The sequence below is a fragment of the Papio anubis genome, chromosome 4 (assembly GCF_008728515.1).
Source record: "Papio anubis isolate 15944 chromosome 4, Panubis1.0, whole genome shotgun sequence".
Lineage (NCBI taxonomy): Eukaryota > Metazoa > Chordata > Mammalia > Primates > Cercopithecidae > Papio > Papio anubis.
The window spans coordinates 178,009,573-178,036,105 of NC_044979.1; the positions used below are offsets into that span (position 1 = coordinate 178,009,573).

Consider the following 26,533-nt stretch of genomic DNA (forward strand, 5'->3'; position numbering starts at 1 on the left):
ACACTGTCACATGCTTGTGAACAGGTACCCAGGGTTCCAACTGCACCGCTAACATCGGGTGGGCCGGCTTCTTACAGTACGAGCAGATAGCAGGGGACACGGCGCAGGGGACACGGTGCAGAGATGGTCGTGCATGCCTGGGTGGCTTCAGGGAGATGCGCGTGTGACTCGCTGTGTGTGTCCAGGTTTTCACCCGAGGCAGTGGTTGGCAGACTACAGCCCATGGGCTAACTCAGGTCCACTCATTATTTATTGCCCTCATCTCAAGAAAGGCAGAGTCTTATTAAATTACAGAAAAACTAATTGGTCCAAAAGCATACAGGGTTCTGAGTGTTACCAGCATCATCGAAGCTCTTGAAGAGAATTCAGTGGCATATTCTGGAATTTAAAAAGGTGGCAGAAAAAGCAACCATTCCCTTAGGGAGCAGGCAGGTGGGAACTGGCAGAGCACCAGTCTCCTCACCCATGTGCAGCCTGACAGCACGGCCATGGCCTTCCCTGAGCCCTTGTGCGGGCAGCACACGCAGTGGCTGTGCTGGCGGGTGAAGATCAGGAGCTGCCACACCTGCCAGGTGAAGATCAGGAGGGTCCTTCCTACATGTGGGAGGTGACGGGGGGCTGCCAGGTGTGGCTCTCACAGCTAATGACCTGGGGTGCCAACCTGGTGAGTCACTTGCTGCGTGGGGTTCTCAAAGCAGTAAAGCCCAGTGTTTGCTAGACGAAGGTGGCTCGGTAAACCCAGGTCAGCCAGAACCTGGTGCTGGAGCCTTCCCGCGGGCTCGTGCAGAGAGCCAATGTTGCTCTTGGCTGCCCGTGGCCTTGGCGTCAGCAGGCTGGAAACCACAGCACGTTTCTGGGTGTCCACTGCTGTCTCAGTGATGGCAGAAGGCAAAGCCCTCCCACCGCATGGCCTCCCTGCTGCTCCTCCAGAGGCCAGGCTGGCCCCTGTGCGGGCTCTTTGCTCTGGCCATGCCCTGTGTCTGGGAAGGTCCCCAGAGGTGACCTCGTGCCACACTCCCTCATGCCTTGAGTCTTTGCTCAGATGTCATCCTGTCAGCGAGACCTCCTGGGACCACCCTGCTGAGAACACGGGAACCCTTCTGGCCTGGCCGCCAGGCCGCCTCTCCCTGGTCTGTTCTCTGGAGCACTCTCCCCATCCGCAGTGGGATTTGGTGCGCTCCTCTGCTTCGTCTCCTCTGTCTCCCACCACTGGAACGGAAGCTCCAGGAGGATGGGATTTGCTTGGGTTTTTGCTGTATCCCAGTGAACTGAACGGGCTGCTCCCAGTTAGAATCACAGCCAGGGCCCACGCCGCTGAGTGCACAGTGAGGAGCCAGGCCGGACAGGCCCCAGGCGCCCCACCCACCCCTGGCTGGCAGGAACCCCAGCTCCACGCTGCTGCTGCTGCTGTTTCTGGGGCAGGGCTGGCTTCATGTGACCCACTGCCTTGTTCTGAGAAGCAGTGGGCAGGGTGGCCGTTGCTCAGAAAGCCACGCTTTGGCTTTTGCTGTTCACCAAAGTGAGACCAGACCAGGTTTGTCTCTGCCCTTAATGTTGGTTCCTTCATTTCACTGGATCCAGAGGGGCTTTGAGTGTATTGGGTGGTGGCGGTGGTCACCCCTCTGATCTTCTCTCTTGGGCATCTCAGTAGGAAGTCGGGGGACTGCAGGGCTGAGCTCGGTTCTGATTGACGTTGTGACTGCGCGGCCTTCTCTTGGCCTTGTGCCCCAGTGGCCTGCGGCCTGCGATTCGGTCTGACTCTGCTGTGAAACCCTGTTCTAAAAGCTGACTTGGCACTCCACTGGCAAAACCCCGACTGCCGCTTTAAAGCAGAGCATCAGTGTAAAAAAAGAGGGAAATCATGAACTAGGTGAAAAAACACATTTTTCTTCATATTCTTCTCAAAATGAGAGGGAAGCAGAAGTCTGTGGCTATGGGTAGGGACTCTGCCTCTGTGAACAGAGGCCACTGCCCCCGAGCGGGTGGAAGGGAGGCGCAGTTCTGAATGCCTTTGGCCCACTCACAAGGAAGGTGGCACGCACACCGGACCCTCTCTGGCCTTCTGTTAACCTGCACCAAGTCCTGACTGTCCGCGGAGCTGCTGCGCCCACCTTGATGGCTGCTACGTTACACCAGAGGCGGGACCAGGACCCAATTCCTCCAGGCGCTACCGCCCATCAGTGCCTGCTGCCTGCTCAGTAAATGGTCACCATGGAAATGGCACTCAGGCCTGCCCACCCCCACCACCACACCTCAGTCATTATTCCTTCCATTATTCCTTCCATTATTCCTTGAGTGCTGCCCAGCGAGACAAAGTACAGGCTCCAGTGGGAAGGCCACCATGTCAGCCACGGCCCTTCCCGAGGGAGCTGCCCGCATGCTTACTTAGTGTCACCGTCCACTCCTTGGCACTGACTCGGGTGGAGGCAAAGCATGACTAATTGTAAGTCACCCCTGCCTTCTCCCAAGTGCCATATGGTTGGTTGACTCAGTGTGCGCCTGGGGCGTCTGCAGTCCTTAGAATCACAAAGGTTGCCGTTTCTGTGCATTTCATGCAGAGCAATTAAATAGAGCGCTGCATTTTTTCAAGTTAATTTTTATTTATTAAAGTAAAACATAATGTACCTTAGAAGCCAGGCAGTCCTACAAACTTATTATGTTGTACAGTGGCGTTCCATCCCCCTCCCCAGCCCTCTTTGTCTAGAAGCAGCAATTTCAGCTGCCTCTCTCTGCTTACCTGTGTATGTTCATGTTTCTTGGTTCATCATCTTAACATCTCAACTGTGCTCCTCTTACGGAAGAGGGGACCTGGCTCCCTCCCACCCCGACATTGCCCACCCTCCTCCCCCTCAGTTATACTGGCCACACTCCTGCCCTTCACTTTCCAGCCAAGAAAGAAACTTTAATTATGCACCCTCAATAGAAACATCTTGTTTTTTCCCGGGTGAGTAAACACATCTCATCTCTTCCTCTTTTCTACATTTCCGACAAAGTTCTTCCTTCCCTGCACTGTGGTCGGCATCCTGCCCCGCCCCACCCCTTTCTTCACACCATCAGCCTCACGCCGCCCACTGCGCAGCTTTACCACGGTGCTGGGAGTCCCCCTCCTCTCTTGCCCTCAACACAGCCCTAGCAGTCTAGACCCCTGTTTACCACTCCTGTGGTGGAAACTGTCTCTTAGCTTCCTGAGTTAGGGGAGGTGCATTCTGCAAGCTTACAAGTGCACAGTGGTGTCTGGATTCTGCTCTCGCCTGAGGCATGCGGACGTGGAAACACCTTCTCTTCAGAACCCCTGTCTTCCAGCCCCCATTATTCTGACCCCAGCCCTTGCTTTCTGACCTTCTCTTTTTTCTCTTAGAAATCTCCAGGTTCCCTTCCTTACCCCTGGAGCCTTTCTTCATCCACCGTTCTGGGCACCTGGTGGCCCCTTCAGTCTGGAAACACCTGCCCTTCGCTTTAGGGGAATTGGGCCTCTATTGGTTTGATAAGTTTTCCTACCATTTTCTGAGTTGTTTTTTCGTTCTGGAAAACATATGTAGATGTAGGCTTTTCTGGATTAATCCTTCAACTTTCCTTTCGCTCTTTCCCTTCCTGCCCATCTCCCTGTTCTCTACTTTCTCAAGGAGATTCTTGACTGTATTTTCCACCTTTATATCGAACATTTTACTTTTCCTGCCATATTTTCAGTGTTCACTGATGTTTTTCTGCCCTTTCAGGGTATCCTGTTTTATTTCTTGTTAGATTGAATCATGTGAAATTGATGACAGGTTTTCAGCCACAAAAAAAAAATGGGAGTGTCATGAGGTTCAACTTAGTCTTCTGTTGGCTCTCTGGGGGTGCTGTGAGCTCTGGGAATATTCTCCTCCAGGATCCCTCCTACCAGCTTGCTTGCTTTCGCGTTGGGGTATTCCCGAGACACAGGGCAGACCTTGGTTGCCCCTTCATCACTTCCCATGGAAGAAGGGGTCCTGCACAGTGGTTTGAAGTCTTTCTGTGGGAACAGTGTGCTGGCTGCTGGTCCTCCAGAGGGACCCTGTGGAACCTGGAGGAGGTGACTCCTTCAGTGCCCAGGAGAGCCTGGGTCCAGCTGCCAACATCCTTGCCGTGGCGTGGGACCATGGGTGGCTGCTTAGTGGAAGCTGGTGTCTTTCCCCAGATCCCCTGTTGCCTGTTAGGTGGCATCCCTGTCCTGAGCTGGGCTTAGTGCCCCCACAGGTTAAGCTGCGCTCTCCTGCATGGGGGCATCAGGAGTCTCTATCAGCGAGGATGAGAAGAGAGACCTGGGATCCGAGGTGTGGCAGAGGGAATGTAGCTAACAGTTTGTGATAAAAGACTCAACCCATGCTCCCTTTTTCTCTTGCTGACCCCCCTTCCTTGCCCTCCCCTCCCCTGTCTCGTGTGCTCCGCTGGGCCTGACTCTGCTCCAGGTGTCCCTGTGCCATCTCCCTCTGAGGGTGCTCAGTGCAGCAGGGAACACTGGAGGCTGTGTTAGCTGTCAGCCCTTCTACGTCTGTCTTCCAAAACCACGTGCCCTTCGGTGGGAGGATTTATCATTTTTAAAAGTCAGTGATGGCGCAGTTCGTGTTGCTTGAGAGATGTGGAGATAACACATGAGTAGCCGACCATGTTTACCTGGAAGTTCTGAGAATTAAAAAAAAAAAAATACAATTGCTCCTGGGATTATAAAATAGTAAGTGCACTTTGTGAACACTTGAAAAAAACGAGTGTCTAGGGCATGAAATACCCTAGTTATCTTTTCTCTCTCAGAGATTGAATGTCAGTTCATAGCTTGGTGGAAATTCTTCATGCTTTTTCCCATGCGTCTACCAAAACAGGCCATCCTACATGTTATCAGGATTCATTTCAGTCCCTCTTGGTTAAATGCACCAGCTGCTATAGAACACATTCTTAAACGGCAGCCCCTGGGCATTTAGGGGGATACTTTATTTTGTTTTCATCATTTAAAAAAACATTTTGACATAATTTCAGACTTTGAGAAAGTTGCAGAAATAGTACAAAGAATTCAGACATTTTAGTACATGTGGTTCATCATGCACCCCTCATGTATGTTTACACACATATATATGCACACACATGCATTTTTCTGAACCACTTGAGTAAAATGCACACATGTTGCCCCTTTACGCGTAACTATTCAGCATGTACTTCCTAAAAGCAAGGAATTCCATGACAGACCACAGTGCAATGGTCAGAATTAGAAAGTGAGCATTGAAGAGTATTAGTATCTACAAATCTTATTCCAATTTTACCCAGTTACATTTTTATAGCATAAGAATATCTAAGATTGTGCATTGAATTCAGATTTCCTTACAGTGTATTCAGGAACATCATGGGAGTGTTGGATGAAAAGAACAAACATTACAAGGCCAACACACATTTTTAGGATGGTTCTGGGAAGAGGCTGTGCCAGCTTTGCCTTCTCAGTAGTAAGGCGTACCGGTGGACTATCCTTATCTGAAGTGCTTGGGACCAGAAGTGGTTACGTCTTTTTATTTTTTCAGATTGTGGAATATTTGCATTATACTGGTTGAGCATCTCAAATCCCAATTCTGAAATGCCCCAGTGAGCATTTCCTTTGAGTGTCAGCACTCAAAAAGTTAAGAATTCTGGAGCATTTGGGATTTCAGGTTTTCAGATTTGGAAAGCTCAACCTATACTAGACCTTTTACCTGCTCCCAGTCTGATAGGCCAGGATGAGGTAGTGTAGTTCCGTATGTGTTCCTTTCATTGTGAGTGAGGTGTTGAGCCCCATTCTGTGTGACTGCTGGTCATGTGCTGGGATTTTCTCTAAACAGCACCATGTGTGTCCATTTGCCCGATTTCAGGAGCAGCCCTGGGCCCCCTGCTGGCTGGGCTCCTCTCCCCGTCCGGCTGGAGCAATGTGTTTTACATGCTGATGTTTGCAGATGCCTGTGCCTTACTGGTAAGTCGGCCTATTTTTAGTCCAATCCACCTTGAATGCGGATCTCTGTGGTTGTGGCCAAACACTGGTGGAACTTTCTCCCGTGCATTCCTGAGTTATCAGACAGATTTGGGTCTTCCCATCTTTTCTAAATATGCATAGTCTAAAGCCCTTTCTCTCTCTGGTTAGAAAAAATCAGAAACAGAAGCAGGACAGTCTTTGGTCTGCAGTCTTGGGCAGGATGGCACAGAGGCCAGGAGCATGGAGCTCCATGGCTCTGGATCCTGCCCGTCATTGTCACGTGTGTGCCTTGGGCAGGTTTCGTAACCTCTGCTCCACAGCTTTAAAATGGGCATGATAATGGCGCCCAGTGACAAGACTGCTGTGGGAATTAAAGCAGATGATACACAGAGCCCGGCCTCCCACTGGTCATCAGTGTCCTGGTGTCCCTCCTGCAGCCATGCTTGTCAGATGGCGGGAGCAGCCCCAACTTCTTTCACCTGAAGGGATGGGAGAGAATAAAGGGGCAAAGAGGCTGTCAATGCAGACACACCAAGTTGCCTTCTGGCTTCTGCCCCCTTTTCTCTGGGCTCCTGCTTCTGTGCCCTCCTGTGTTGAGAAAGCTTGAGGTTTTCCTCTGGGTAGGGAAGACCAGTGATGATGTCACAGTCACACAGATGTGCACTTGTGAGGGGCACATACACTTATCTTTACAAGTCACCTGGCCACAAAGTTGCCAGACCCACAGTCATGCCTCTCCTCTTGCTTCACCAGACAAAACCTTAGGCTGATCCCAATAAAAATGAGTTGAGAATTTTAGAAATATCAACTCACTCAACTAAATGAAAGTCTTATATCTTAATTCCAGGAAATTATAAAACTCAACTTCCCCACCACATACAAAATCAAATACCAACTCTCAACCTATGAATTTACTAGGTTTAAATGGCTGTTCTTTGGATCATCTGTGGGTTTTCTTAATGCCTAAATGTTCTAGTGAAGCCTCCAGATGTATTTCCACTAAGTAGCAGTAAAATTCCTGTCATTACAACTGTTCAGAGAATCTGAAATATCTTCTTCAGAAATATTCAGTAATATATATTGAAAATTGTTTTGATGCATAGCCAAACTCATAAGAAAGTAAAGGAATTCCCCAGGAGCCAGAATTGTAAAGGCAATATAAATACACAAGCTCAGGAGTCAAGGGGTTGGGGTGGTTGTGCCCACACTGGGTAAGAGACAAGGTGTTAGGCTGGCACAAGATGAGGATTTGGAACTGGAGACTTCCTCATAGAACCAGGACCCTCGAAGAGCCATGCTGGCAGTGAAAGAGTGTATTAGATGATATCTGCACACTGGCACAGGAAGACAATGGGAATCTGCCCATCTTAGCCAGATTAAGGGAAAAAATATCCCTTGAAAATTTTTAGCCATAGACCTCCCCACAGTCAGCTTTAATCTTTGAGCTCATACAAATATGTTTAAAATGAACAAAGTTGGTCCTTAGGTAGTGATAATGCAGAAGCAAATAGGGACAAATCTCAACCCTGCAGCACAGGATTTCTGTAGCTAACCTACTTAGGTTTCTTCACCCTACTAAAGATGAGCTCACAATACAAAATTATGAAACATAAGCAGTCCACTTTGAATGACAGTAACAGACATAAAAAATGGTGGAATTGGACTCCCCCAAAACTGCAGATAAAAGAGTTATATAAACTAAAAATAAATATATGCAATGTTACTAATGATGTAAAGAAAAGGAACTGACCTCATGAAAGAAAGAATAAGACACTATCAAAAAGACAGAGCAGGCTTCAAAAACAACCAAACAGGAGTTATAGAAATAAAAAATGTGATCTTTAGCCTGAAAAAAAAACCTCAATGGATGGGTTAGAAAAGTAAATTAGATACAGCTGAAGAGATTACTGAAATGAAATATAGACATGAAGAAATTATCCAGAATTCAGCACAAAAAGAGAGATGGAAAATATTAAAGAGAAATGAAATATAAAATGGAGGACCAAATGAGATGGCCTAATATCTGAAAGTAATTCCAGAGGAAGATAATAGACTGGGTTTGAAGCAATATTTTAAGAGAAAATAGCTGAGAATTTTCCACATACATGAAAGACAAACATTCTTAGATTCAGAAATCAAACGACTTAGAATTCTGTACCTAGATAAACTTGCATGCAAGAGTAAGGGTGAAGTGAAAACATTTTTAACCAAAGATGCTCCCAGCAAAAATTGCTAAACAGTGTATTCAAAGAAGGAAGATAGATCCAGAAGGAAAGTCTGAGATGCAAGGAGAAATGCAAGCAAAAAAGCAATATTCCTAAGGATGAATCTAAGTATTGACCATATAAAATAGGGGCCAGCTAACTGTGGCCTATTTTTGTATGATCCTCCAGCTGGGAATGGTTTATATTTTTAAAGATTTCTTTAAAAAAATCAACAAAAGAATGCGCAACAGAGACCATATGGCTGCAAAGCCTGAAATATTTACTATCTAGACCTTTACAGAAGAAGCTTTCTGACTCTTAGTTTAAAACAACAGCAATGACGACTAATTTGGGCAATATAAAAAAGAACTGAAATACTGAAAATGTAAAGTACAAGCGGGACAATCAGAGTTCCAGCACACCGCAGTTCTTATATTGTCAAGTCAATAGCAATAGAATGTGTAACCTTCAAGGCAATACAGGGAAATGAAGATTTATTCAAGAGAACCTAGGGTCAGGGGAAGCATAGAAAAAGCAGGGTAAATACAGAAATACATAGCGACATGGATGAAAATGATCCCAGCATACCAGCAACACAGTAACTATAAACGGACTAAACTCATCAGTTAGAAGCAGAGACTGTCAAGTTGCTTTTAAAAATACAGGCACTGGTTATTTACAAGAAACACACCTGCTACACTGGAATTCCGAAAAGACGAAAGTAAAAGAATGGGAAAGTACACGACAGGTAAATAATAACCAGAGGAGGGTGGATTTGTTGCACTGGAAGAAAGAGACCTAAAGCAGAAGCACTTGGGAGATGGGGTCTTGTAGTGGAGAAGAAACTGAACCAGGATGTGCAGCAGGCCAGTGAGCTTGAGTTGAGCCTTTCAAACCTAAGAAATAGACACCTTTTTCTCTTCCCTGATCAACATGCTTTCTGGTATCTTTTCACCAAAATAGACAAGTGTTTCCTCCCAAGTCTGAGGCTGAGAACCTCCATGATCTGAGCAGGTGTCCTGGGGGGCCAGAGGACACCATGCTTCCTGCCTCACCGCGCACACTGATGGCCAGCTCCAGGGCCTGCAGGACTGCCTGGGCACACAGCCAAAGTCCTCAGGTCTCCAGTACGCACTGGGCTCTTAAAGTTGGCAGGGCCCCTCCTTGTTGGTCATTCTTGCATGCGTGAGCCAAGCACACGGCATGTTTTGAAATCGGATCTCTGTTCTTCAGAGCTGTCACTATTTACAGTTCATCCCATACCCACAGATAACACTTGCTACTACATTCTTCATCTTTTTTTCTCTGTCTTAATGATCGGCTTTTCATAATCATAGGACTCTTCAGGCTAGCACTTTTCACACATCACACTTGATAGGATGTAGATGTGGGTAAGGTACCAGCTCAAACACAACAAGCCTGTGCCAGTAATTGGAGCTAGCGGTTCAGATACACACAGATGGATTTATTTAACAATAGCCTTGCTCTTGCCACCAGCACTATTGTTAGTACCTGCCATGTTCCCACGACCTTTACCAACTAATTATCGCAAACACCTTTCATGTACCAAGCAGAGCAGCTGGATGCATCTTATCTGTAGAAGGGGCTCCTGTTCTCTCCAGCTTGAACTCACCTCATGTGGGGGACTTCTAAGTTCCCACTCAAACCATAAGCATCTAAGAAAATAGAAGAGTTTCTGCCTTCTAGAGCTGTGGCCTGAGGCTTGGGGGTGGGGCCGTGGGTTTGGTTTTTAAGCAGCCCCTGGAGACCGTCCTCCAGCACCCCTTCCCCGCCTCCCCTGGCCCAGTGATCCACCCTGGGTCTGAGGGCATCTGTGGCCCTCTAAGAGTGAGGAGCCACGTCCAGGGAGAGCCCTCCTGTGGGCTGATATCACACTGGGAGAGAGACTGGATCCACACTGGAAAATGCAGACACACTAGTTAAATTGGGGATAGCACAGTCATTTGTCTGGATTTGGAAGCTGATGTTGAGCCCTCGAACATGTGAAAGGCACAGAGTTAAAGCCCTGGGTCTGGAGAGGAGCTCAAGCTGAGGCAGCAATATTGGTGGAACAGCCCTGACCCCCGGCCAGGCCTGGCCTCCAAGGGGCTCCCAGTGGGGTGCAGCTGTCCTGTGGCAGCCTCTTCAGACCCCAGGACTGGCGTCGGAGGAGATGCTCACCTGGCTTTAGAGTCGCCTGAGAAACTCGCAAGTCCACCCCCTGGGCCACCAGCATTGTGGTCCTCTTATCTTTCTTTTTCCCACTGTGGACATTTTATGATTGGACTGATTTTATTCTAAACATGACTTGACCCCAGAACTGGTTCAGGCTGCATCTTTCCCAAAAGCCTTGTTTTCAGGGCACCTCCTGGTTCTTCGTGGGCCCTCATCAGACAGCCCTGCCCACAGGAACCAAGGCCTCGGGCTGAGTATGCAGGCCCCACTGCTCTTGCAGGGAGGTGACCCCAGGGAAGGTGCTGTGGGGAGAGAACCACTCACCTGGGTCTTGCGGGCTAGGTCCTCACGGTGCCCACAGCGCGGGCTGCCCTGTGCCTGTGCCTGCCCCAGTGACGGGTGGGCTCACCTTTGTTTTGGTGCAGTTCCTGATCCGCCTCATACACAAGGAGCTGAGCTGCCCAGGGTCAGCGACGGGGGACCAAGTTCCGTAAGTCCCAGCTCGGGCCCTGTCCCCGTGCGTGAAAGCCAGCTCCAAGGCGCCTTCTGTCCTGTCTGCCTTCCACATCTGGCTTTCCCTAAAAGAAAGAAAACACATGGCTAATCTTTTCACGGCATGCCACCTTCACTCTTGCTTTTTCTTTTCTAATAAATACCTCTGTTTGGATGGGTTGGTGGTAATCTCTCCTCAAAACCTGGTTGGAAAATGAGAGGGAATTGCCGTCTTTGGCATTCTGTTGGAGGTGCAGCCCCCCGAGCTCTCCTTGCCTTCCTGCTCTCCCCCTTCTCCCTCCTCTTTTCCCTCCCTCCTTGGTCCTCCCTCCCTCCCTTCTCTCTCCTTCCTGGCCCCCAGGAGGTTGTGGGAAAGGTGCAAGGGTTTATCTAGCATCCAGTGCCCCATAGGAGACAAATCCCTGCTGGGCCTGGAGGGCAGCCGGCTCCCCAGGGGATTTGCGTGTGGTGTGTAAGGTTCAGCATCTCTTGCTGAGCCACTGCTGGCTGTTAGAGCAGGTGTTCTTTCATCCTTTCTTTCAGATTTAAGGAACAGTGACACCCCACCCCCGGTCCCGTGGAGGGGGTCTGGGCCCACCCTTCACAACTGCCTTTCAAGGACAGTTTAGATAAAGGGCCCTGCACAGAAAGAGTGACTTCCCTTTGCCTTTTGCACACGCACCTGGAAAAGACACAGAAGCCAACCTGAGAACTCCTGGTGCTATTTTAAACGAGACGTAGAGCTGAACAGCAGTGAGAAGAGTCTGCGGGAACTGCTGCCTGAGCCGAGCCAGAGAACCGAAGACCCGGCCAACCCTGGCCTTGAAGGCATGTGCCCATGCAACCACCTAAATGCACACGTGACAGCCAGGCCGGGTGGGTGTGGGGTGCACAGGCAGCATCGACCCTCTCAGGCGTGTCAGCCACAGAACATCAAAGTGAGCGAGTGCCACGCTGGCTGTGGCTTCAGAGAACCTGAATGTGCCATGTGGAAAAACAGGACACCAGAGCCCACCAGACAGCGCCGGCCAGCAGAGAAGCAGAGAGCCGGCGCCACATGACAGCAGGAAGGCCGACAACCTGATCGGAAACCAAGACGGAGCTCAGACCTACATCACCCCAGAGGCTTTTCTAGCACCCCTGATGTTCTGGACTGACCTGAAAACTAATTGTTGAGAAGCCAAGGGTGAGGAAGCAGGAAGCACCTCCACTTGGAGGCACCCAGGCGTGCCAGCCACAGAACGCCCTGAAGTCACCGTCATCCCAGCCCCTGGCATTCCTGCTGCCCTCCGAGGCCTCGGTGCTGCTGTTCAGCTCGGGGCACAGAGGCATGGCAGAGGCTTGGGAAGCGGCCTCCCCACCGGCACTGGGATTGGCGGGTCCAAGCCCAGCAACTGGCTTCACTCCACGACACACCACACCTGGGACTGTTTTTAATACATAGCAACAGAGTGGGTTATTTATTTAAGATGTGTATTGTGTCATATGAAGTTTAAGAAACATAAATGGCATTTTGTTATTTATTAAGACAAACTCCAATTGTTCTCTGGCCGTTTTTTTCAGTCGTGTCTAGCAAAATACTTATCTGCCCTTTGAAATAAAATGTTTTTGTTAAAAAAATCTCAGAACACTCAGAGAATGTTGATGATTTCTGCTCACATTTCCATTACGCTGCAAAAGGGAATTTCCAAGTCGTGTTGTGTGTTTTGGGTTTTCTCAGGTTTGGACATTCAGGATTTTGCGACTAAAAATCCATTTCCAGCAGGAAAGGGGCTACCTCTGGGGCCCTTGTTTGCACAGAAGGCCAAGCTGAGGCCCCAGTAAGCAGCCATCTGGATGTTTTCTAAATCACACAGTTTAAAGAATATCCTAGGATTTGTCCTTGACTAGGAGATGTCACACCCAGTGGCGGTGGGGAAAGATGGTGCACTTGGGAACTGCATGGTGGGGTCCAGGCTTTCAAACGACCTTCTTAGAACCCTGACCGGCCAGATGTGCATGGTGCGGGCTTTCCCTGGATGGAGTGCTGTGGGAGTTCATCTGGGGACCCCTCACAGCAGCAGGGCAAAGGTCAGAAACAACACACTGGGTGTCCCGCGGTTCTCAGGGGCCTCCTGCCCAAGCTCTGCAGAGAAGCCCACAGGAGCAGCAGACCTGGCTGTGGGGGCTTCTGCGTGCCACTGCCCCACCTGATTGGCTCACTCTCTTTTTAATGGCAAGTTATTTATACATTTAAAAACTTTCTGCTAAAAAAAATTCTCTAAACACCAAATGGATGGAGTGCGTTTCCCACACACGCAGTGCGCTGGCCTTTCCCGGCCCCCCAGTGCTTCCCCCCGCCTGGACACAGGTTCCTAGGAGCCTCCCGCTTTCCCTCTGTCCGTGACCTGGCTCCAGGCACCAGTCCAGCCCTCTCCCGCTGGCGTCACAGTGGCCTGGGCCACCCTGAGCCCCTGCCGGCTGCCATCCCTGAGGGTGGGCACCAGCCCCGTGCTTGCCACAGGGCACCTCCTCCCTCCCGGTATGCAGTGCTGGTATCCATGGGCTGAACAAGCGAGGGACGAGGCAGATGGCACAGTGTCATTACAGAATGCACAGAGGGCTTTTTCCATAAACAAAATGCTTTGCGTTCACTGCCCCCTGCCTCCCCAGAACTGTGCCCTCTGAGGCCTCACCTAGTCAGAGGCCCAGGGCGGGTGGGCCGGAGCAGACCCTCCTCACCCCATAGCCACCAGCCAGTGTTCAGCACAGCAGCCTTGAGGTGGCCATCGCTGTTTCCCCATCTCAGTGAACTAAAGTACTGGAAGAAAATCTCCCACAACTCACAAAGGAAAAGCAATTTCCCATTTCTGAACCCTCTAAACTAAACCCCGAGAATGCCTTTGGAAATGGAGAGTCGATCCTTTTTTTAAAATGAAGAGTATACACACAGCTATTTTTTTAAAGCAATTTAGCGGAAATTCACCTTGATTCATCAATGGAAGATTTCCATCATGACTTAAGAAAAAAAGTACATGATTTCAATATAAAAATACATCCTCATTTGAGCATAGCTGGGGTCTTCTCCATCTGCAAACAGCCAGCTCTGAGACACACACACACCTGCCATCGTGTGGAGGCGTGGCTCTGCCTGTCACACACGTGTGCACCCGCTGTCGTGTGGAGGCGTGGCTCTGCCCGTCACACGTGTACCTGCCACCGTGTGGAGGCGTGGCTCTGCCCGTCACACGTGTACCTGCCGTCGTGTGGAGGCGTGGCTCTGCCCGTCATGCACGTGTGCACTTAGTGCACATCACTAAGACTCTCCTATTCATGTTGACGAAAAATGCCAGATGATGGAAACACAAGCTGGCTACAGGGCCAGTGAAAGAGCTCAAGGTGGGACTCCAGCTCTCCAGCCTGTCTGTAGGCAGGAAAAACTACTCCTGGAAGCTCACTTCAGTGAACGCACCTCACAGTCCAAGAGCTGCCAGGAGTACAGGTGCCTGGTGGCTCCTGTACTGTGCGTCTCAGTCAGACCAGAGCCAGCCTTCCTATCACCAGCTTGTAAAATCCAAGAAAACTAAGTTGCTTGATAAACTATGAACTGAAAAAAAATGAGCCCTGATTTTTTATCATTCAATTCAACAAGACATAAAAACCACTCTGCTAAATGGCCACAGGACCACTCCGGTCTCACCTCAGCAAAGCACAGCTGGGCCAGGTGAGAAGCAGGTGCAACGGCACTGTGTTCCTTTCAGGCTGTGCCCACAAGGCACCCAGGCTGTCCCCCACGGGGCTCCGATGCACCAGGCCACCTCCCTTCCCAAGGCTCTGCATTGACCCACAGTCTCTGCACAGGACACCCCAGGTCCCTGGAGGGCAATAGAAGAGGCTATAGCACTGGCTGCCAAGGCAGGGGCAGCTGTCAGGGCCACCAGAGACCACAGGCCGTAGGCAGGTCACTTCCCAGAGTGGGAGCACAACCTAGGCCCAGCCTGGGGAGGTGGTGGAGTCAGAATCACGTAAGAGCCAAGGTTCCAGTCCCTCAGTGCCGGCTCCATTGTCCTCTGGACTTCCCTTACAAACCACAGACGCAAAAAGAGCACTTCTCAGAATCTCCACACAGCCACGGTGGGGCACTCAACCCACGTGACCCTTCGGGGCACAGGTGCCTGGTGACTGCACTGGCCACATGCCCTGTGGCCCCACAGAATGACACCTCATCCAGGATGGAAGTGGGAACTGAAGGCCTGGCTGAGAGACCCCAGGGGCCTGAGTCGGGAGGAGCAATGGTGCATCTGGAATCTGGTGGTGCCCCTCACTGAGTCTGGGTTAACTGCCACCACGCAGGCTTCCCTGTCCCATACGTTCCAACGTGCCCTACCCCTGAGAACAGATCCAAGGGCCTCTGGAGAATGCAGTCCTGAGCTGCTTGCTCATTCTGAAGCCAGCTCTTGTTGCTGGCCCCTTCCCAAGGGGGCCTGTGAGCTCCGGACATGGGGATGATGTGGGGCATGGGTCACCTGTAGCGGTGGCCAAGTGCAGCATGTTCCCCGTCACACCGCTTGGGAGCCGGAATTTAACTCCAGCTGCTGAACACAGGCAGTGTCTCTAGCACCCAGGGCAGGACGCCAGGGCCTGACCCTCCCAGGAGAGTCCATCATTGCTGAGCCAGTCGCAGGCCACCCTGAAGCATCATCCCTGGGCAGCAAGTGGGATGCAGGGGCACAGCAGGGCACATCCCAGGCAGCTGGGAAAGTCCACGGAGGGCAGGGGCATGTGCCATCGTCAGAGACAGTCAGGGTGGGCGGCACCCTGGGCTGCTGGGAAGGACAGTGGGGTAGGGTGGAAGGCAGGGGAGCCCTTGCCAGTTGAGAATTTCTTGATCTTTGGAATGGGTCCCTGACACCCTCCGGGACACACTTAACAATGGTCAGGCCTGGAAACTGAAAGAGGCGATCGAGGCAAATATCTCAGTCAACCGAGGTCTATTCTGCCAGCTTTAGGGCATGTCCAGGAAAAATACAAGCCACAGACACATCTGTGGCTGTTTTTCTAAAGAGGCTTTCAAGAGGTGTGGTATTTAGACATTGAGGTAAGGTGAATGGTGACATTCTTGTGAGCACCCAGTAAATCTGCATTTCACATAAGGTAAATGTTTGAAGAGGAAAAGGGAGTAAAGGAGGAATCCATTTTGCAGACTTCTCTGGGGAGGTGGAGGAACGCTTTATCTCGTCTTGCCTTTGGCCTGCCACTGGGAGGACAAGCCCTTAGAGGACATTATCAGCATGGAATGGAACAGACTCTCGTTTTAGGAGCTGGACTTAGATTGCACACCTAAAGTTATGATTGGCATGTCCTTGTTTATGGGAGGCCAGCAAAGAATATACTGATGAAAGATCTGTGGGGGCCCTTGGAGATGGCTGTGGGCTCCACCTTTCTGTGGGGACCTGGCTGATGCATCCTGCTAGTGACAGCTGTCCATATGGACGCAGTGTTGCATGACCCAGACTCCAGGCTTACCCTTCCCTTTGGCATAAGAAGTGTGGGCATCCTGTGATTTTTATGTTTCTTTACACGCCCTCAACCACTTTTTTTTTTTTTGAGACGGAGTCTCGCTCTGTCACCAGGCTGGAGTGCAGTGGCACGATCTCAGCTCACCGCAACCTCCGCCTCCTGGGTTCAAGCAGTTCTCATCCCTCAGCCTCCCATGTAGCTGGGATTACAGGCACCTGCCACCACTCCCAGCTAATTTTTGTATTTTAAGAAGAGACAGGATTTCACCATGTCGGCCAGGCTGATCTCGAACTCCTGACCTCATGATCCGCCTGCCTTGACCTCCCAAAGTGATGGGATTACAGACATCAACCACCACACCCAACCAGCCAGGCCAATTTTTGACCAAAACAGGATCGGTGAGTGGATGTCATGTGTCATTTGGGCCAACAGTGAACATGGACTTTGAAGGCATCTTGATCCTGAATATTCCATTCCCTTCCTTCCTCAACTTGGTAATAACCAAGACGGTTCTGTCTCTTTGAAATTCTAAAATGAGGCAGGCACTGGACATTCTGTTACTGTTAAAATCCACACCCTGCCTGCCTCTAAAAGGAACTTGGAGTGGAGATGCAGAAAAACGGCATGTGCGTTTAAGGAGTCCCTGCACCCCGCGGTGCAGCAGCAGCCACACCCAGACGTCCTGGAGCCCAACAGGAGGAGCTAGTGGCTCTGGGGGAGCAGACTCTCCTGGTCTCAAGGGCATTATTATTATTTTTTTGGAACTGAGGTGACATTCACATAACATACAACTAATCATTTCAAAGCATACAGTTGGTGGCATTTGGGGCATTCACAGTGTTGTGCAGCCACCAGCTCTCTCCAGGTCAACACGTCTTATCACCCCAGAAGATCACTCGAAACTGGTAAGTGATTGCTCCCCTTCCCCTCCATTTAAAATGAGAGTTTTCAAGGAAACTGGCTCCAGGGTGCCTGTGAGCACTAAAATTCTAGAGCCAGGTGAAAAATAGACCCTACTTCTCCTTCCATGCTAATCCATTCATTCATTAAAAAGACACAAGGGACCAGGTGCAGTGGTTCATGTCTGCAATCCCAGCACTTTGGGAGGCCAGAGCAGGTGGATCACTAGGTCAGGAGATCGAGACCATCCTGGCTAACAGTGCGAAATCCTGTCTCTACTAAAAAATAGTAAAAATTAGTCGGGCGTGGTGGCAGGCACCTGTAGTCCCAGCTACTTGGGAGGCTGAGGCAGGAGAATTGCTTGAACCTGGGAGGCAGAGGTTCGCGCCACTGCACTCCAGCCTGGGTGACAGAGCAAGAGTCCATCTCAAAAAAAGAAAGAAAGGAAAGAAAGAAAAGGAAGGAGCCCACACTCACCATTAGCATCTCTCAAATGGAAACATGGCTTGAGAATTATGCGTCCTTATGGACCAGGGACCAGGCCTCCAAGAAGTCTCCCAGGAAACAAAGGTCCAGCAGGACCATGGCTGGGTTGTCACGTCCAGAAGCCACCAGGCCAGAGCAGGGGCCCCGGCAGGCAGGGCACGGTTGGGTCTACATTGGCCTCTCTTCCCCTTTTGCACCAGCTTTCAATAAATCTTTCTTCCTCCACTTTTTCCACATCCCCACAACCCCTTCCTCGTCCACCTGCTATTGGCAGCAAAGACTTGGGACTCTCACAGTGTGTCCCCACACGTCCACAGACGGGAAGGAGTCACCCCAGCCTCCTGGGGCAGGAGGGTGCAGCATGTCTGACTCTCATCACACTTTCTGTGTCTCAGCAAGTTACCAGCATTTCTTTGTATTTACTTCTGGTAAGAACAGAAACCTTAGCCGGGGCCTTGGCTGCCCTTGGAGCTGCTGGGAAAGTCCCATGAGTAGAAGGGATGGGTAAAGGGTGGAAACGCCTCGTCTCCACCAGCTCACAATAAGCCCCAAGAGGAGTTTAGTCCCTCAGACGCTTTCGGCACCACTTAGTCAGCGGGGGGAATAAACAGCTTTCCGGGAAACAGGCCCGAGACGCAGGAAGGGAAGGGGACCCCGTGGGAAGGACCTTACTCGTTCTGCCCCTTGCAGTCAGCATCTGAGGAGAAGCCGTGGGGAAAAGCAGTGCTGAGCTCAGCACGTTGACCAGTGTCAGGGCCGAGTAGCCACAGGACAGAACTGAGAAGTAGGTACCTGCATCAAGCCTGCCGCCCTGTTTATATCCACGCATGCGTTTTCCTCTTACCTGCATCAAGCCTCGTGCCCTGTTTATACCTACCCATCTGTTTCCTCTTACCTGCATCAAGCCTCCTGCCCTGTTTATACCTACGCATCTGTTTCCCTTTACCTGCATCAAGCCTCCTGTCCTGTTTATACCTACGCATGCATGTTTTCCTCTTACTTGCATCAAGCCTCCTGTCCCGTTTATATCCACACATGCATTTCCTCTTACCTGCATCAAGCTTGCCGCCCTATTTATATCTACACCTGCATTTTCCTCTTGCCTTTTCAATCCAGAGGCCTCACTAGCCTTGGCCTAGTCATTCTTTCTCCTTGTCTTCTCTTTGGGTATTTTATTGATGCTTCCTGATAGCACCAAATGGCTCCCCTAGGGCTGAGGCACTCACGTGTGTGTGAGTGTGCAGGAATTCAGACGGACTGCCTTAGACTAATATGACTGCTTTGAGGCAAAATAAGCGTATGGCCTGAAACTTGCCGCTCATCCTGGCCCAGACGTGCCTTGCCAAAGGTGCCTCTGGCCTGGCTAGCGGATTTGGGCAGCAGCAGCAATCACCAGTGTGACTTGAAGGTGCCGCATCACAAGCATGGGGTACTTTGGTGGACACCTGAGAGGCAGGCAGCCTGCTCAGGGGGGTGAGGCTGCAGGATGCCTCCACAGTCTGTGTGGTCAGACCCCAAGGGTCCAGCGCCAGCACTGTGGTCCCCCTACTCGCTTACTGAGAACCCAGAGCCTGCCCCCAGGGTCCTGAGAGCCTTGACACACAGTTTAATAACTGTGACTGTACACCCGTGCACCCGCTCTCCCGGGCAGGAAATTAAATGTCACCAGCACTCCGGAAACAGCCCTTTTGAGGAAACGGCATTCTAGCCCGGGGGTTTTAACTGACTTTACCTGGTGTGCTAAGCACCTCTCTGCAGGTGGGCCATGTGGATCCCCTCCGCTATGTCTCTCCTCTCTACAGCCTTTGCCCACTGTCCTACTGGGCCATTTGTCTCTTTCTAACTAATTTGTGTCAGTACCTTCTGAGCTCCATTCACGTCTGTGAGGGTTAGTTTCGTGCATCCTCATGGCCAGGCCTTAGGACCCAGTTATTCAAGTGAACACGACTTAGGGTGTTGTCCTGAAGGCATTTCATAAATGTGCTTAACACCGTGAATCCATCAACTTTAACTAATGGAGATTTATCCTCCATAACTTGGGTGGGCCTGGTCCAGTCCGTTGAAGGGCTTGAGAGCAAAACTGAGGCTTCCCCCAGGAAGGAGAAATTCCACTGGTGGACTCAGCCTCGGCTCCGGCCTGAGAGTTTCCAGCCTGATGCCTGCCCTGGATTTCAGACCTGCCCAGCCAACCGCCACAGTTGCATAAGGCAGTTCCTTGAAATGAATGTGTGTGCACACGTGCATGTGTGTGTGTGCGTGTGTGTGTCCATGCATGTGTGTGCGTGTGTGTGTGCACACGTGTGTGCCTGTGTGCATCCATGTGCACGTGTGTGTGCATGCGTGCGTGCGTGTGTATGTGCATGCATGTGTGTGCATCCGTGTGCATGCGTGTGTGTGCATGCATAGGTGTGTGTGTGCATTGTGTGTGCATGCGTAGCTGTGCGTGCACGTGTGTGTGTGTGTGTGTGTGTGTGTGAGATCTCCGACTGGTACTGTTGCTCTGGCTGAACCTGGAGGATGCATCATCTTTCTGCATCGTCTACCTGTTTTACAGGGACCTGTCTTATCTTTAAAATCAGAAGTAATTAAGTTATTTTAAAAATCAAGGCGAGTACAGAAAGAACGTAAACACTCTATTCCGGGGCTGTTTCTTCCTGGGACAGTTGTATTTTGAGCACATTTTCCCAAGAGTTGCTGCTGCCACTCTGTGTGAGCCCCGCATCCTACCACAGCCTTAGGGACAGCAAGGTCACCAGCTCTAGAAGCTCTGCCTTCAGAACGGCCCACTCTGCAGCCAGCCCCATGAAGACACCTCTCGGGTGCCTGGTGTTGTAAAATTTACCCAAATCCAGAGCCGTGATTCCAAACCTGATGGTAGAAGAGCGGCACTCATTTGCTCGTCCATTCATTCAGCACACTCGTATCGCCAAGCCCTGAGAATAAGCGCAGGGACACACACAGTAATAAACAGGGAAAGCCAAATCGGCCCCGTGGAGTCGTCTGAGGGGAGCAATAGACGACTAACAAAGGAACAGTAAACAGTCTGGGGGCAGGAGCGGGGGCTGTATGATTGTGTATTGACGGTCGTCTTCGAGGACGGGATAAGGGCGTGATGGAGTGAACCCTGCAGATCTCGGGAAGGCCATTCCAGACCCTGGAGGAGGTCCAGGAAGGAAGTTCAGCAGCACAGGCCACAGAGGGTCACTGATTTCGCTGATTTCACCAGGATCAGGGTTTTCCATACTAGTCAGGCTGTAGAGACAAGGGACAGGACCGTGAAAGGAGAGGCGAGGCTAGTGACCCAGGAAACCCAAGCCTGGTCTCAGGCTGGTGAAGAGGTGGATGATGGTGCGAGTGGGGAATCAGTGGGCCCCGTGGCTGGAAGGCTCGCTGGGGGCTGATCTGTACAGATGGGAGGTGGGTGAGGTCCTGGGAGCCGAGGTTCTGGAGACAGGGCGGGCGTGGCCAATGATGAGCCCTAGGGTGTGACTCTGACAATGGGCACTGAAGGGGTTGGACGGAGGTGCCACTGGAAAATTGTAGTAAGTGAGAAGAGACAGAAATAGGAGGACCAGAAGGAAAGCCACTTCTCAGAGAACAGTAACGGGTTCAACTTTGGGCCAATAATCACAATTTAGAGCCGACAGCAGCTTCAGAGGCCACGTGACAGATAAGGAACCCAAGGCCCCAAAAGTGGCCGTGGAGACCAGACCGAGGGGTTCTGGCCATGGCTCTGTGCCTTTCGTAAAGGCAGCCTATGTCTGCACTCACCTGTGCTTCGATTGCCAGGAGCCCTGCAATTGCCAGGAACAGTATCTGCAGAAGTTCCTTTTGGCACCTGGGAGGGCACCTCTCATCAGTACTCCAAGACCTTGGCCATCGCGACAGACCGCAGGGTGGACGCTGGGTGGGCTGTACCACGGCCTCGGCCACCGCCTGCAGATCCAGGCTCCCTGAAGCCTGCTGGGCTGGTGGCCTCGGGGGACCGGTGAGCTGCGTCTGCCTGGGCTCGTGAAAGGCTGCTCCCACGTTTTGGTTTTGCTTTTGTACATAGAACCCAGGCCCTCTGTTGCCACAAGAGGGCCCCCCAGCCCCGGCTCACTGAGGCCTTCCCGTGGAGGAGGGTATCCTGTCCGGTCCGCAGCTCAAATATCCAGAGCTCAGGAGACCCTGGCCCCGTGCCCCACACTGCCCCCTCCATCACACCCGGCAAGCCCCTCCCGGCGCTGCACTCAGTCCTGGGTGTCAGAGGGTCCTCTGGCTTCACTTGTCACATTTAACGAGGAACCAGAAATCAAATGTATCCAGAGCCAGCCTGGGCTTTAGGATAGAAGGGGAGGGCAGGAGTGGGGGCTCCGGGGACAGGGGCTGGCTGAGGAGGGAGGATGGGGGCAAGAGGACATTCATGGAGCACCCTCTCCCCACCCATCTGCCACCCACTCCTCCCAGCACTTCTTGTGAGGCCTCGCTGTCCCCGCCTTTTAGTAAAAAGTGGAGAAACAGCCTCACAGAGGATGACCTGCTTCAGCTCCCCACGCCATGCTGTGGCTGACCAGGGTCAGGACCCAGCCGCCACATCCACGGCTCAGGGGTGGGAGCCAAGCCTCACTAGAGTCCACACTCAGGGCCAGGACCCAGGCCGCAAGTCCGACCTTTGTCCTTTCCTCGAGCTTGCTGGGAAGCCCAGACTCACCCAACTCCAACCCAAAAAAGGCTGCAACAAACCAGCCTTCCTTGTGATTTCGTTTTATGATTTTCTTTTCACGTTTTCTTACTACGGGAGTTCTCATGGGTACATAAAAATAGACAGCTTAATAAGCTCCACATCCCATCCCCAGCCTCGACAGTTATCAACAGGCTGCCTTTCCTGCCTCAAATCTAGCCCCCCAGGGAAGCCGTCATTTTATCTCATATGGTTTGCTTTTTTTTTTTTTTTTTTTTTTTTTGAGCCAGTGTCTCACTCTGTCAGCCAGGCTGGAGTGTGGTGGCGCCATCTCGGCTCACTGCAACATTTGCCTCCCAGGTTCAAGAGATGCTCCTGCCTCAGCCTCCCGAGCAGCTGGAATTACAGGCTCACACCGCCATGTCTGGCTAATTTTTGTAGACATAGGGTTTCACAATGTTGGTCTCACAATGTTGGCCAGGCTGGTCTCGAACTCCTGGCCTCAAGTAATCTGCCCGCCTCGGCTTCCCAAAGTGCTGGGATTACAGGCATGAGCCACCACGCCCAGCCTTGTTATGTGTTTTTAAGCAAATTATTGCATCATACCATCACACCCAAACAATGCTGCTGTGTTACACAGCCACTTGTCCAGCCTCCTGTTCTATGGACGAAGATCGCCAGTTTCTCCACTTTCCAGACAAACAAAGCCACTGACGCCCCGACAGGCCATGTGACTTCGCACAGCGCAGCGCCAGGGATCAGGGCCCGATCAGAGCCCTGGGGATGCTGGTTGTGCCTGGTGGCATTGCAGGAGGGAGCGAGCCCCGCCTGGACTGTTCCCAGGTGATCACATGCATGCCACGGGGATGAGGCAGGAGGGTGGACTCTTGTGAGAGGAACAAGCCACGGGTGCTCTGTCCCCTGGGGTCCCCTCAGCAGCAGGCCTCTATAAATCCCCTCGCCTCATACTGAAGGAGAGAAATGAGTAAGAAATTGAAGTTACCACTAACGTTATTTTTAGAAACTGCAGTATGAAATGAAAAAAAAATGAATGTCTCCAGACTGCCGAGTGGGGGAAATGATAAATCCATGCCTCCAAATTATACGAAATGCAAGAAAACCACCCAGTGCCAATGACTCAGAGGAGCTGGGGTGGGATTCGGTTAGGAGAGGGAACTCCTGGAGGGCCTTCAACTCGGCGGCAAGTTGATGGCACCGCTGTCACCCTGCAGGAAAGATCCAGCTCTCTTCCGAAGCCTCCCCAGCCGTTTGCAAGCAAAGCGTGGGAAGCAGGCCGGGCTGAGCACGTCCAGGGCTCCCAAACTACGCTGGAGCCGAGATCCAGGACTCCCGCGTGAATTGGGATCGTTGGAGCGGGGTGCTGGAGGGAACGCTGAGGCCTCTCAGGTCGATGACCGTGTCCATGCCAAGGCTTGCTGCAGCCCATGAGCTGAGAGTTGCCACCATCCAGACACCACCCTGCACAGCGGAGTGGGGCAGGGCAGGACAGAGGGACGGTGTTTGCCCTCCAGACCACCTTGCTGGCCTGTGCTGCGGGGCTCAGTCTCCCTCACCCTGGGGCACGGATCAAGCAGGCCTGTCCCCTCAAGTCCTCTAAGAATGCCCCATCTCTGTCATCCTCTGTAACAGTAACTAATGCTTTCTGCCAAGTATTTCCAATTCTCGACCCTTCTAGGTTCCTGCAGCTATTCCACTCCCAGCCTCCTACTATGCTGGCCAACATTTTGACACGTGAACCTTCTGGGCTGGGCATGGGTCATGTGGCAGAGCCCTTTCCCCTCGGCCATGGGGACTAGCAACGTCCAACACATCGGCTGCTCAGTGAGCCTGGTCCAGGCGTGGCAGTGTGAGGCATGAGGCAGTCCCCCAGCCCAGTAGCCCCCCAGTAACTGGGTAACCAATGTGACAGGATGGCCATGGGGAGGCAGGGGTGGTGCTTGGTGGGCAGAGGTGGCTCATGTACAACACTGTGCCTGTGACGCTGTGGGAAGCCGACCTTACACCTAACAAAATCGCAGCTCCGGAGGAGGGGCCTGGAAACGATGTTAGTAGTAATGAGTGTTGGTTGCCTTTGGATTGCATTAGAAAGATATTATAAGGAAACGAGGCACACAGAAAGTAATTATGTGGTTTGTAAGCCAGGATGAAAGGGAATGGAGAGTTCAGTTCAGGAACGTGAAGGACTAGACAGAAGCTCCTCATATACCAACAGCAAAATGGTAAAATAGAAAGATGCCTGAAGCAACAGCTGCCACGAAAGCTCAGCATCTTCAAGAGGGAAATCAAGGCATAGCCTCACGTCCACTTCCACCACGCCTCTTAAGAAAAAACTCAAATCTTTTTTTCTCTGCTCTCACACAACTACAACAATCAACACAGAAGGCTTCTGTGACACCAAAATATGTGGAGATTTATCCTCACCAGCAAGCAAGCAGTCAGCGCTACAGCAGACACTGGCTGGGTGTCCTGTAATTCCATCCTGACTCTGCCTACCTGGAGAGAGCTCGTATCCCACAGGATGAGGGCTCCGTCCCCAAGACTGCCCCTCTCCCACCTCAGACACCAGTTGCAAGCCTGGGCCTCTGGAACTTCTGACCAAATGGCTATAAATCAGGGTCCCACAACCCCTCTTTGGGTTCGATTAATTTGCTGGGGCAGCTTATACAACTCAGGGAAACACCTGTGTTTGCCAGTTTGTTATTAAGGACATTGCAAAAGATACAGATGAAGAAACACATAGGGCAAAGTATGGGGGAAGGGGTGCGGAGCTTCCATGCCCTCCCCAGGGGCCACCCTCCAGGAACCTCCGCATGGTCAGTGTTCAGCCATCCTGAAGAGCCCTGTTCTCTTGGGTCTTTCATGGAGACTCATGGGGTGGGCGTGATTGACAACCATGTAGAAATGTGACTGGCCCAAAGGGATATGGTCTAAACCCAGCAAGGCTGTCTGGCCACATTCTTCTTGGCTTTTCTGGGCAGCGTTCCCTCCTCCAGGGTGTGGGGCGGGACCCCCTCTGGAATGAGGAGCTTATGACCCACTGCAGGTTAGGGTTCCACCTGCCCAAAGCAGGCAAAAAGAGGGCAGAAGAAGGTCAGGGAGAGAGACTGTTTGTTGTAACAAGGGCTGTGGGAGTTATGACCCAGGAACTGTGGACAAACCCCATATATATATGTACATACATACATATATGCATATATGTAAGCCATATGTGTACATATTATACATATACATATATGTATATACATATATATGGAGTGTTGTCCACATTTTTATATATTTTTTTAATATATAAAATAATATTACAGTGTCTGAGTGGACAGAAGTGAATCATGTCAGGTGAACACAATGGCTTGGGAAAAACAGATAAAGGGTATGGTGTTCCCATGTAAGCTCTATCGCCTCGAGAGGCCTGCCATCGTCTCTCTCCATAATTTCAGAAGAAGCTGAACAAACAGCATTTTTAAGAGGATGGTAACACCCAAGAACCTATAAACCTAGAAGAAAACCATCAATTATCATTGTCTGCAGCAGTTCATGTTCTGAAAAGCCACTGTAAACATGGAATTAGAGATGAATGAGTCATGCTCCTAGGAGAAAGACAGGGTTAAGGTTCCTGAGAGCTCTGGTCACTAAATTTTCATCAATCCACACCCAATCCTGTTTTATGTGTTTCTGTTTAAAGACACCTGTGTAATATTGTTGACGCACTAACATCGAAGCTTTCTCTAAGATGCCTTTTTTCTCTGTCTGGCGCATGGCAGCCAGCTTCCCTGTGCTTAGGACCACTTCAGCACTATGCTTGGGCCAACTTAGCAAAACCACCAAAAAAAAAAAAAAGAATGTCACTAAGGAGACCACGGAAAGACCCATGTTTACAGGATGAGCTAGAACAAGAAGGCAGAACATCACTGTGTCCAGCCTCAGCTGGAACATGCACATCCCATGTCTGAAACTTCACCCCCCTGTGTGTGTCCAGTGACCTGGAGTGCCCTGAGTATTGATGTGGGGGTTACAAATACATTTTCCCCAGTGGGTGAATTCACAGACTGTATTTGTGATTGTTTGAGAACTTAAGAATAACTCGGGGCTCCCATTCGTTGAGGAGTGGCAGAGAGACTGAGAAAGTGGGAACTCTCCAGTGCCTGAGAT

At 51.1% G+C, this 26,533-nt stretch overlaps 1 protein-coding gene across 14 annotated transcripts in view; it reads left to right on the plus strand.

Annotated features, from left to right (window-relative positions):
* Positions 1 to 12,440, plus strand: part of SLC37A1 (solute carrier family 37 member 1) — an 82,017-nt gene extending 69,577 nt beyond the window's left edge. For 10 of the 14 annotated variants that reach the window (XM_009202199.4, XM_021935468.2, XM_009202201.4 and 7 more), the window contains one exon: positions 5,847 to 7,703. In XM_009202199.4, the coding sequence (XP_009200463.1) occupies positions 5,847 to 6,085 (239 nt within the window). In that variant the 3' untranslated portion in view covers positions 6,086 to 7,703. Of the gene's footprint in view, positions 1 to 5,846; positions 7,704 to 10,748; positions 10,814 to 11,358 lie in introns of those variants that run through there. The other 4 variants (XM_003895443.4, XM_003895442.5, XM_021935467.2 and 1 more) reach the window with 3 other exon arrangements.
* Positions 12,441 to 26,533: the final 14,093 nt, after the last annotated feature.